This window comes from Phalacrocorax carbo, chromosome 1 (assembly GCF_963921805.1).
Source record: "Phalacrocorax carbo chromosome 1, bPhaCar2.1, whole genome shotgun sequence".
Taxonomy (NCBI): domain Eukaryota; kingdom Metazoa; phylum Chordata; class Aves; order Suliformes; family Phalacrocoracidae; genus Phalacrocorax; species Phalacrocorax carbo.
This window is the reverse complement of record NC_087513.1, coordinates 16,014,413-16,027,634: the sequence shown is the minus strand read 5'-3', so window position 1 is coordinate 16,027,634 and position 13,222 is coordinate 16,014,413. Positions and strand designations below refer to the sequence as shown.

Below are 13,222 nucleotides of genomic sequence, written 5' to 3'. Positions count from 1 at the left end.
GAGAAGTGTGATTGCGCGCATTTCTGTGACTTATCTTTGATTACTGTCAAGCAAAACTGCAAATAAGCGTTTATCTCAAAACAAGGGAAACTGATGTTAGTCACTGATTGAGCTTCTGCATAAATCAAGCTATTGCCTTAATTTTGCCTATTGAAAAAAGCAAAAGAAGGAAAACAGAACACTTGATACACTCCTAACAGAAACAAAAGGTGAAAAGCAGAAGTGCTGTTACTTTTACTGTCTATTACTACTGCTTGGGGGTTTTGGGTTAGTTTTTTGTTTTCTTTTGGGTTGGTTTTGTGTTTGTTTTTAAATCCAGTGCATGATAAAGATCCTTCAGCAAAAATGGATGACATGAAAGAAGTAGGTTGAAACTCTCTTCTTTACTCTTATGCTCCACATATCCTCCCCAGGAAAACCCTCTCTTTGGTGGAAATGGATCAACAGCATCTGATTTTGGCAGTAGCATGGAAGTCAGGTCTAACAGTAATTTACAGAAGTTTATGTTAAGAAACTTTATTCTACAGGCTCCACACTCCCAAAACTCCCCCAAAACAGTCAGAGAAGAGGACAAACACCTAAACACTTGCATGGAAACCACACCTTTCTCTCACAAGCTCAAACTGTTCTTCGATTGAGACTTCCAAAGATCTCAAGACTTCCCAATCTCCTTATACATCCCAAAGCCTGCATCTGTGCTGAATGCAACAATTTGAAGGAAGGACTTGGAAAAAGCATTAAATTGTTTTTCTTTTTTCAATTTTTTGAGGCCATAACCTGAAATAATTACAGGCAGTCTATGTTCATATGACAACATATTCCAGATAGGCAGCAAACTACAGCCCCCTTAAAGCAACAGCTCCATTTTGTGAGTGTTCCTAAGAAAGTAAAACCAGAAGACCAAATTACTTCTTTTTGCAAGGTGCATACTGGAAATGAATCTATGTCTACTCCCACCTCAACTGGCAGCAGCAGCTACATCCCAGCAGAAAGACAAAACTGACAGATTAGCAAGGGAGACATGCAGATAAATACTGCAGATAAATTTTTACCAAGAATTGAAGTTAGATGGTTATTTATTCTTAGATACTGCTATCTACTTTCAGACCAATTCTTTATGCATTAGCCATTAAATAATATTTCCTGTAGGTTGAGGCAACAGGAAGGAAGGCAAGCTGTTAACTCTACATTTAAATTACCTTACAAATGCTTAAGTAATGTAGTGATGAAGGCTAAATCAGACTTTCTCATGTTCTGAGTACCTATTAAAAACCAGAGACAGATAAATTATCAGCTAAAAGATAGCTTTTAGAGAAAGATGCCTGAACATTACTCAAAGGTACTGAACAAAATGGCCTGAAAGAGCCACTATGCATTAAAACCAGAAAAAAAAAAACACCTAAAACGAAAAACCCAACACACAACAACAACCAAGAGCTAAAGATAAAATGGTGGCTGGCTGTAGTACTACAGAGACTCATGAAGAAGCAGATCTGCAGTGCACCTGGATCCTAACTCCTCAATTTCAATAGAAATTAGGCGTAACTGAAAAAAGAAAGTATCTGCCCCTGTAATGTTTAATAGTGCCTATTACTGAGAACCCACATTTTTCAAAATTCATTCATGATGAAAAAATTGTTTTATTAGAATTGTAGTAAACATCGTGTTGAAAGCCTTAAGAAAATTTTGACATATAGTACACATCTTAATTGTTTCTGACCACATGATGAGTATCACAACATTGTTTTGGAAGCAAATAACAAATCTCAGGACAATCCCAGCTCTCCATTAGACAAAGCTTTTGTCATTAAAGCTTTTGACCATTGTTAATCCAGGAAGAGTGTTTAAACATACTTACCAGTTTGCAGACATTCCTTTGCAAAACCTTAAAAAGCAAAACTTATAAAATTTCTTGATCAACACCTATTTCAAGGACTTGTGACGTTAGTCTGCACTTTTTACCAAAGGCAGTTAAGGGCCTAACAATGGAGTTCCTTAAACATCAATGAAAAGAAGTGTTACAGCTTCAGAGAAAAGATCTAAAAGGGAACAAGTTCAGTGGTGAAAGTAATGGGAAACAAATTAGAAGGACCAGATCAGTACAGTGACAATATATACTCATTTGTGGGATCCTCCAAAGAAGGCCACAACAATGCTGTCATGGACAGCCCGAGTTCAAGTTAATCCATACAACGCAAAAGTTACAGATGCCTTATAACTCATGGCAATGTATTTTATTTTTCACACTAGCATTACAAATCTATCATTAAAATCAGATTGGGAAAACACACGAGACCTTTCAGCCTGTGCTCTCAGGCTAGCAAGTCTGAACGTTTACATTTGGTTCCAGCTTGTATCCATCCCAACACTGAGGATTCTGTATATCTTTTATTTATAGTCTATACTGAGGCTTTGTAAGGAATGTTTTCTTTCTAGTGTTGGGCAAGGATTTCTTTTCTTCCTGTCTGGTATGTTTTACAATAGACATGTCTGCTAAAAAGTTATACTGTGAAGAGACTATCACTTTTTATAAAAATACATTTTACATCTGCATCACAGGGGTTCAGAAGCGGTTGATGCGGTTATAAAGATCTTTATACAAGCAGGATGGTATATGGACAAGTCTGAGCAGGAAAGATCATATTACTTCTCCTCCTTTCAAAATCTATTTTATACAGCAATTTTCTAGTCCTTCCATTAAGCAAGTCTTCATAATATTTACTAATTGGCCCTTTTAGCCCAGCTTTACAAAAACCACTTTAGTCAAATAACTGGAACAGTGTGTGTAAGAAAGCTATTTTCATTATCAGCTTTCACCTGTGCAAGCTCTCAGCTTCAAATTCTTGCTCTGAAGATTTTTTTCTTAATATTAATATCATTGAGCAGAGCAATTTAAGAGGGAAACATACAAGTGGAAAACGTTTTCTGTTGTTACAGAATGTTTTTTACCACTCTACCTTCCATCATCCAGAGTGTTATAGTACAAGACTGACTAAATTAATATTTGGATTTTTTTGTATTGTTTCATTCCTCATTTCCTCATTTTATCTGTGGCCTGTAAACTACTTTTCTAAGCAGCAATGCTAAAAGGATGCCTTTTATGGAAAGGATGGCAAACGGCCATATGGCTGTTGTTCAGTTCAATCGATGCATACCTTGTGCCTACAACCTGCATTGTACTCCCATGCACTTCAGACACACTTGCCTGCCTACATCTCCCTTCATTTCAGATCTCACACTTTTTTTGTGACATGGTATCATTTAATATGCTGAATAAGGCACTGGACATTTGATTAACAATCTTTTTTATCTAGCCCCAAAACTGTATGTCTTCTAGGTTACGTGCTGTATTGATTTAAATCTGGATTCATGTATTACACTGCCTAGAGACTGCAAATAGAAGTTCTGTGTAAGTACTTCTGCTATTTTTATCACCAAATGCACAAAAACTTGAAGTACAGCTCTTCAAATTTTTAAATGAAAAACAGAATTGACAAATGACAAACATGAAGCCTTTCTTCAAGGAAAAATGGAGTAACACCAGTCAATGAGAAGAGTAAAAAATAAAAGACAAAGGACACTCAAACACTCAAAGCCAAACTTCCTCCTCTTCAACATCTTGTTTTAATATTATGACTGAAAACTGACCTACAGAACAAAAATGTATTCTATAAAGAAAAAGATTAAACAAAACCCAAAGTTTGCAATTACTTGTCATGATCAGTTCAGTTCCATGAAGTAAACAGGTTATCATTCCTGCCCAGCAAGTAAAAGGATTAGCATGAAAGTCTTCCCTTAAAGGATACAGGGTTTCAGTATAAAACCTCTACATAAAGCTAGCTAGTTATCTGCATCACCATTCAATGTCCAAAGAAAAAGTATGTATATATTTCCTTCAGAATTCTCATAAGACTGCTTTCAAACAATACCATACTGAATGTTTATGGTAATAATATCTACTTATAGATGTGCATATTTCTTTTAACAGATTGACCTAGGACATAGTAACTCATGCATACATTGCCTTCATCTTTTATGCACCCCCATCCATATAACAACCTACAACATAAAAAAAGCCTGTGATAAATGTATCATCCCTAGTAAAATCACCTCTTTTTCTTCAAATTCATGTACATCAAGACCTATTCCGGCAGCAGAGAATACTCAGCCATTTTAAATGGCTTTTTCTCAAAGCCTTCTCCCTCCTTCATCCACTTTTTAAAAATCACTCACCCTTTAAAAGCACAGAACTTCTCCATAATTACACTCACTTGAAGCTCAAAAGAAGAGCTCAAACATGGAGTGGGAACAGTTTTTCTATAGCATGACTTTAAGGCATTCCCATTAAAATAATAGTTGGTGAAATAACCACTGCGATTTTTATTAAGCACTAAAGAAAGGGACATTTCACAAAGTGTTTGTTATGTACTATTCAATATTTAGTTTTTCCATCAGCACCAAAACCATCTTAACTCTCTGAGAAATTGCAGCTGCACCCACATGCCTATTCACTTCCTTGACAATGATGACTACTGTTATTTTTTTAAACAGAAAATGGTTGAGAACAATCTGGATTCTCCATTAAAAACTTGAGTGGAAACTTTCACTAGAATGCATGCTCATTAGAATATAAGTGTTATGAATCTCCAGATATGGTAATATGACATATGACCATGTCAAAATATTTAAAAGATCCCTCAGCATCAAATGACCAAGTTCACATTCATACAATGCATTGGCCACTAATTTTAGTTTAAGTTTGCATTTATGCTCTTCTGAAACACATTTATAAGCCAAACAGAATTTCAATAGAAAATTCAGGGCATTAATTTGAGCTGTATACACGATGAGAGCAGGGTTATATCTGGGTAGAGAAAATACACACAGAGAATTTAACACACTCTCTCTCACATTTGCTCTCTATTATTTTATCTTCTTCCCCTTACTTCAGTTCTGCCCCTTCTTCCTCTTGCTCTTGCCTTTGCATTTTCCTTACCACACCCCGACTCCTTTTTTGCCTCTATGTCCTGGCTTCCACCTTGCATTCTTGTTTCCTTCATCACAGTCCCAATGAATTAAATTTCCCAATCTAGAGGTCATCTTTAATACTTCAAAACCAGAAGTGGGGCAGCAGCCCATACCTTGATTAATCTGTACCTTGTGACCTAAATGTCCAATTTCCAAACCATATGTTACAGATTTACAGGAGCAGCTAAGGCCAACGAGTCTCCAGAGACCCGAGTATTTAAGGTAGATATCCCTCAGACTGAGGGTTCTCACTGGACAGAACTAGGGATCAGAATGCAATACTTTTGCATAACATATTGGGGATATTAAAAACCAAGCTTAACTTAGTGGCAGATGCATGAAGCACCTCTGCGCAGGTTACAAAAGCTAGGCCATTATGTTGGTTTTTATAACTTAAACAGGAGTACATTCTAAAAACAGGCACTTCTTTGTAGTGAATGGAATAAAGATATATCTGTGGATACAAACAAAAATGTAATTGTTTTTCCATTCATGTAAATGCATAAACAGGAGTAAACATGGGGGGGGAATATAGATAGAGATATATATATATAAAAAGTTTCTTCGAGAAACTGAACCAAAGTCAGCAAGTGGCTCAAAACTCCTAGAGCATTCTTGAGGAACCCAGTTTTCCTTTAAGACAGACATAATACGTGCAAGAAAGAGTGGTGGTGTGCAAACGTTAGTAGTGACACTGTTTATACCTTATCATTCATAATGCAATCATTTCAAACTTATGCCAACAAAATTTTATGTCTTCTTATACTTCCTGCATTAATGCTGTTCTATTTTCTTCTGAGCTGAGCAGTCAGCCAAAAATCAGTTTCAAGTTGTTTCTTTAGCAAAAAAAGAAACTGCAGATTACCAAAAACATTTGAATTTTAATTCTACTACTTTTCTGTCCTTAGGTCTTTGGAATTTTCTCCTGCTTCTGGTAAACGCACAGACACAAACTTTAACAAAGTAACAGCCAGCAGACACACCTTCACTCATACACAATTTTGTTTTGAGCAGGGATACCTATATACTTTTGAGTGGAGGCTGCTACCATTTCAACTAAATTCTTAATACAAACATACTTTTAAAAAGAAAAGTTGTTATAGCAAAAGTATGCTTTTCATCTACAATCACAATTATATGCATGACAGAGGGGACCATACTCCTTACTACAAAGGCTACTAAATGCTACCCATTACAAGTTCACATTTCCAGTTGCTTATGATTTTGTCAAACTAAGTTTTTGGACTGCAATTCTCCCACCCTGAATAAAACACCTGGGTCAAATTGAGGGATTTAAAACAAAGAAAGAAAAAGAAAGACTAAACTGCCAACTTGTTCAGGTTTGCTTTCTAAAATAACTGTTAGCAGAAAGAAAATATTTTAGTTTGGTCCTGTCAATAACACTGGAAACCATTATTTCAAAAAGCTCACTATTCTGAAGATTTACAGCAAGGATTGAAAGCTTTGTGGCTTTGTGTCTGCATACTAGATAAGAGCCAGTAGCCATCCCCTGACCACCAAGACCCACTGAACCAGCAAGGCACCCATCCACACAGCTAAAATCCCTTCCCCTCCAGAAGCTGCCAGTATCCCAAACGGTCTCCTACACACAATATGCTCTGAACCACATCAGACAATCCAGAAAAGTGCACGGAGGTATAGCCCAAAATTACACCAAGGAGTGCACCAACAATGCCATGCTCACACACTCAAGGGACATGTCTGTAACTGGAAACTTCTGTAAATTGCATCCACAGTAAGGCTGCTCCAGCCTGTCTAGGTCTGATTAGGTCATCCCTATAACCAAATAATGCTTTATTTCATTTTCTATTTCAGATGACTGACTGTAGAAATTAAAAGAAGCGTGGCCAGCAGGTTGAGGGAGGTGATTCTGCCCCTCTACTCCACTCTGGTGAGACCCCACCTGCAGTGCTGTGTCCAGCTCTGAAGCCCTCAGCACAGGAAGGACACGGATCTGTTGGAGCGCATCCAGAGGAGGGCCACAAAAATGATCCGAGGGCTGGAACAACCACTCCTATGAGGACGGGCTGAGAGTTGGGGTTGTTCAGCCTGGAGAAGAGAAGGCTGCGGGGAGACCTTATTGCGGCCTTTCCATACTTAAAAGGGGCTTATAAGAAAGATGGTGACAGATTTTATAGTAGGGCCTGTAGCAACAGGACAAGGGGTCATGGTTTTAAACTAAAGGAGGGTAGATTTATACTGGATATAAGGAAGAAATTTTTTTAATGAGGGTGGTGAAACACTGGCACAGGTTGCCCCAGAGAGGTGGTAGATGCCCCATCCCTGGAGACATTCAAGGTCAGGTTGGACGGGGCTCTGAGCGACCTGATCTAGCTGAAGATGTCCCTGCTCACTGCAAGGGGGTTAGACTAGATGACCTTTAAAGGTCCCTTCCAACCAAGGCCATTGTATGATACTATGATTTCTCAATTATTAAAACTTCATTCCTGAAGTTGGCTGATTACTTAGATTGTAATACTTTCAGCCACCACACATCATAACCCAGATTTTAATTTGAATATACACACTTTTAAGAGATTCACATGTTTTTCCGTATGGTCCTTGATTTAATGATATCCTGCTACAACCCATATATATTTTTATATTGCCCCCTTGCTCTTACTGACCTCTTCCACTGATCTAATCAACCCCTTATCATCTCACAACAGACCTGCAGAAAGGTTACAAACTGTTCAGTGCTTTCTGGTTTTGTTTAATTTCAGAAAGAAAACTGTAATTAAGGTTAACAGAACTGATGAATTACCATTTATCATCACAAAACTGGCATGGATGTGACCATGTGCAATTTTTTCTCCGGCACTCTGGTTTGTACAATTTGCCTATTATTTCCAAATCTTTATTTACAATATGTATTTTTAAACAATTCAGACTGAATAAAGGAACTAAAATAAAGACATTGATATTGTAAGCTAGAATACATATGTTTTACCTCAGCAGCAATCTCATATTATTTGAGCATAATCAGTGGGTAAAGCTCAGATATATACTTGCATTTTCTAGCTCAAGTTTTCAAGAAGGGGACTCAAAGCAGACGACAGACCAACAGAAGCACACGGGGGAGGAGAGGGACAGCTGTAGTATTTTCTTGTTAAAATACATCACTATCTGAGAAAAAAACACACTGAAACAAACCAAAGTAAAACAATAGAAAAACAAAGTAAGCAGAGGCTTTGTGACACAAAATGGTACAAACAGCATTGCAATTTTTCAGTTTAAAATTTAGAGGTAACAGCAATGTTACCTCCAAAAATATCTCCACTAATTCATATTAAGGCTAGATTAAATACAAATTTATAGCTATGACAAATAGCTAAAACAGCTGTTGCAAATTACATGGGTTATTACCCAAAGTAAGTTGCACATCGACATATAAGTGGTAATATAAAGAGAAAAGTATAGTCATTTGTAAAAGAACAAATAACTTACTGAACATCTTCAAATTTTGCAGACACAGTACAATAAATTAATATGCACTTCAAACGTGCAAAAAGTTAGAAGAATTTGCTAAAGAGGTGCTCATTTTTATGTATAGGTCCTATTCAATTTAGTAATTGCTATCAGTATTAATTGGAATCAGTTGTGGTCACTGATTAACACTAACACACCTGTGTCAGACAACATATAAAAGACCACCCAACCCAAACCCAAACCAAACAAACAACTGGAAGACCTAAAAATAATTCCAAAATTAAGCGATGTGTTCAGAAGGGGATAATCTAAATGCTCTGAACCTAAAGAATGTCATTTCAGAGATCACCTTAATGTCAGGTACCAATTCAGAACTACAACAATACAGCAAAGTTCTTCCTCCAGCCAAGGCAACTGCCATTACCTTTATTTGATTTCTGCAACTGATGTAATGGACAGAGCAGAGGACCTGAATAGAGTTTAATTCGTGGTTCACATATGACTCTTAATCCTGAGCATACCGGTTTTTTTCTTTTAAACCCAGAAATTATGATCTGAGGCATAATCTGTAACAGGATAATGCTGATGTACCTTCCAAAATGCATTTCAAGGACAAAACTAATACTGACAGAGTTCAACTGCAGCACTTGTAGGTACTGAGAAACATAGGTCGGGCTGCGGGGAAGGTTGGAGACCATAGCATTTACAAGGAGCACTTAACAAGGTCCTTCCTGAATTAATTAAGGAATACTGTCAGCTTGACATTTCAAGTGTGCTGCTTTAACAAAGAAAAGATACCACCACCAGGTCTGAGCTCCTTCCCAGAGGTTTTTATTTTACATTTGCTTATAAACTTTTCCAATTTGTTTTCCTCTCCTGTACAAAAGCACTGTACAAACAGGCCAAATGGACTATACAGAAGCAGTCTGACTATTCATGAAGGCAAAAGGGGAAAAAAATTTCCCCCCAACTTAAGTTCAAGAACTGCTAGTTATAGAAACAGGAAAAGCACAAAAGAAATATGGTTTAAAATTGGTATTTAAATCCACTAAACAATTATATGAATAAAAGCCTTCGTGCCACCAGTTATTAACAAAAGGCTGAGTGGATGCATTGTTATGTTCCCTTAAAATAATACATATTCAGGGCAGACATAAAATTTGAATTTAAAATACACACTGCTGCACAACGCACATACACAAGTACACCATTAGTAATCATTTACTATAACTTACTTATTATTCACCTTCCACGTGGTTTCACAAATATCTCCATTTTTGTTACTTTTAATTACTAATTATTTCAACTGAGAGAAATAAGCCGTAATACAATTAAACTTTCAAAATATATTAGGCTTAAAAATGTGATATTTTGAAGGGGTTTTTCCTCCAATGCATAAACCAATTAGTTAAATTTAAGTCATTCTAGCATGTCCTTTAATAAGAATATTGACAATAATGGTTTTCCTTCTTCACGATCACAACCAAAAGAATATCAAGAGAATCTTGATTACAGGTATTCATTGGAATAGCTTAGAAAGCTTCTTAAAACACCACACACATGCTAATAAATCAGGCTACATTTCTGCGCTTCCCTCCATGCAACATTCCAGTCTCCATTCACCAGTCTGTTCAGTGTTAAAATTATTCATGTTTGAAAACCACGTCTAGTGTTAGTGAATTAAGATAGTAATTTCATTCTTCCACATTATCACCATTTCAGTTTTCAAAGACAGCGAATTCCCAGATTTTTACTAATCTCACATAATCAGTGTCAGAGTTCAAAATTACCACATAAATCTGCAGAACTCAAATTCTCATTAATACACGTGGTATGGTGCAAAGAACAGATGAAAAGAATGGCGACTGTCTTACAGTGTAACATAAAGCATTTAGAAAACTTACCCAGCTCTTAAATGTCTACATTTTTTCCTGATAAAATGCACATAAAACATTATTTTAAAAACTGCACTGATATTCAGCCAACAGCTGGCTTCTGTACTCTGCCAAGTACATCTACCTCCAGCATGACCTGGAGGAATGAATGCTGCAATGATCTGATAAGATAGACTTCGATTTCAAACTGTTCTCAAAAACATCAGCTAACGATAAAGATGCGTGAATGCCTTCTCTTCACCATCTGACCTTACTGACTGACCTCTCAGCATCTAACCATACTGACCGACCCTTCAGTTAGCCTGCTCGCGACACAAAGACAAAGCACTGCACACCCTTCAGAGACAGCTACTACTCGTTCCACTGATCAGACCAGCTGATGTACTGGCACCATCTCTACATAAAGCCTGTCATCCACACAAAGATAAGGTATCATCAGCTGTGTGCAGGTAGGTGTTACCCTCAAACACAAAGATACCATATACGTTCTTTGCTGTCTTCACAGCTGCGCCTGCTCAACAGGCCCTTCTACCGTGCAGAAAATTTCACCCTGGCTTTCAAAAAGAAATTATTTTTTAAGTTGTGCTCTACTTCTCACAACACACGTACGGACTTCTGTGTAAAATGCTTAATCAAGTGAGTAAATACAGTAACATGCCCAGACGTGTTTTCTAAGGTAGGCGTACCATTGGACTGACCGCAAAAGGTAGATTTTCTCTCTCGTGGTCTCATAAAAAGGAAATGCACAGGTCTCCTGTTAGGACCATCACAGGCCTAGACGCTACAAGCGGTACAGCCGCGGGCTCCGGTGACACCTGTGCGCCCCACACCCAGCACCGCTGAACAAAAGGGGAAAGCCCGGAGGTTAAAGTTTGCAGCGGGAGACGGGAAACCTCCCGTGGGCTCCGCCGCTTGGCGTCCAGGCAGGCGGGTGAGCTGCCCACATTGCAGCCGCGGAGGCCGCCTCTTCCCCTTCGCGCTCCGGTCACGGAGCCCAACCCGCTCCCCACGGCCGCGGGCCCCCGCCGCGCACCGGCCCCGCAGACACCGACGCACGGCCGCCGGGGCCTGTGCGCGGCCCACGACACCCCCCCGGGCCGCCCCTCACGCACCCGCCAGGCCGCTGAAGCGGAAGCCCCCTCCCTGGCTGCCCACCTGAGCCCGCGCAGCCGAGGGAGCCGCCCCCGCCCTGCCCGCTCCTTCCCCACCGGGGCCCTCACCCGGGAACCGCTGCTGCTGCTGCTCCTCCTCCTCGCCGCTCTCCGAGTCGGTCTGCATGGGCTCCTCGGCGAAGTTAACGCCGCGGGCGTCGGGGAGGCCCCGGCGCGGCGGCTGGCTGCCCCTGTCATGGCCAGGCGCGGGGGTGCCCGCCTTGCGGCCGCTCGCCTCCTTCTCCGCCGGTGCCGCTGCCTTGGCCGCCGCCGCCTCCTCCTTGAGGCGCCCGAAGTACTGGAGGGCGAACTCCAGCAGGTCCGCGGGCTGGCTCCGCAGCACCTCCACCGTGAAGCCCTGCAGCAGCTCCGTCAGCCCCGCCGGGATGGAGATGCTCATGCCGGGGCGGCCGGGGGGGCGCAGCCTGGCTGGGAAGGGGGAGGGAGAGGGGAAGGGGAGAGGAAGAGGAGGAACAGGGGGGAGCCCGCGGGCAGCGGCCGGGTCCGGGGATCCGCAGCCCGGGGACGAGGCGCGCCGGGAGGATCGCCCGTTGGCCACGGGAAAGGGGCGGGCGGCGGCGCAGGTGGGAGCGGGCGGGGGGCGGATCCGCGGAGGGCAGCGGCTCGCTAGCAGCCTCGGTGGCGGCCGCAGCGCCTCGCTCCGCTTCGCCCCACACTTGACGCGGCGGCAGCGCGGCCCCGTCCGTGACTGAAGGCTCCCCGCCCCCGCCGCCTCCTCCCCCCGCGCCGGGGGAACCTCGCGCACATGTGACCCGGGAAACCATGACAACCTCCCGCCGGGGACTGCGGCCCGCAGCGCGCCCCGCCCGCGCCGCCGCCGGCTGGCAGGCACGGCACGGCACGGCAGGGCACGGAACGGCGGCGCCCGGCCCGGCTGCGGACCCCCGGCGCGGCGGGAGCTCTTCGGGGCGGGGCGGGCAGCCCTCGCAGGCGGCCGGGATGCTGTTAGTCCCCCCCGCTCCCCGAGGCTTCCCGCTGGGCTCGCCTCTCGCCCCCCGCCGCGATGGGCTCTCCTCAGGCCCCCTGCCCCGCCGCCGCCGCCGGGCCCCGCCGGCTCCCCGCCGTACCCGCGGTGCCCTAGGCCTTTGGGTGCCTTTCCCCTGTAGGGGATCGGGCGTCCGCGCCGGTGATCGGCGGGAACTCCTCATGAGCGCACATGTCCCCGCTCGGTGAAGGACCGAGCTGGATGCCGTGTTTCATAGCCAGTTACTACTGTAACGGCCGTGCACCACCTTAAAAGATACTCCGCACATCATTCATATACATATACAAACAGATAGCAATCTGTTTGTATTCATCTGTATTATTTAGCATGAAAGGGGTGATGTGGTGCTAAAACACGTATCCTGTTTTCAGCTGGTTGTCTCAGGTCCATAAAAAATTTAGCAGGAGAAAAACAATTGTTTAAATTGGATTTTTTTCTTCTAACGTTGCCGAGCGCCAATGCTCAGCATAGATGATTTTCCAAGTCATGCCGCAGAGACTACTTAGCACAGTGGCAAGTAGGTGCTGCTTGTCATCACCAGGAAGCTTAAATATTTTAAGTAAGTAAGTAGCAATTACAAGTGCATGTTCTTCATAAGGCTTCTTGCAAGTGAGATCCTCAGAATGCATGACAATTGCATCACCCTCTGGTTCATCACCTTTGAACATTTGGCCTATGTTTTGGGGTTCCAG

General features: G+C 42.0%; 1 protein-coding gene across 1 annotated transcript in view; it reads right to left on the bottom strand.

Annotated features, from left to right (window-relative positions):
* PRKAR2B (protein kinase cAMP-dependent type II regulatory subunit beta) overlaps nt 1–12,246 on the bottom strand; it is a 94,536-nt gene extending 82,290 nt beyond the window's left edge. Inside the window, exon 1 of the mRNA XM_064444926.1 lies at nt 11,594–12,246. Coding sequence (XP_064300996.1) covers nt 11,594–11,924 — 331 coding nt within the window. The 5' untranslated portion in view covers nt 11,925–12,246. The remainder of the gene's footprint in view (nt 1–11,593) is intronic.
* Nucleotides 12,247–13,222: the final 976 nt, after the last annotated feature.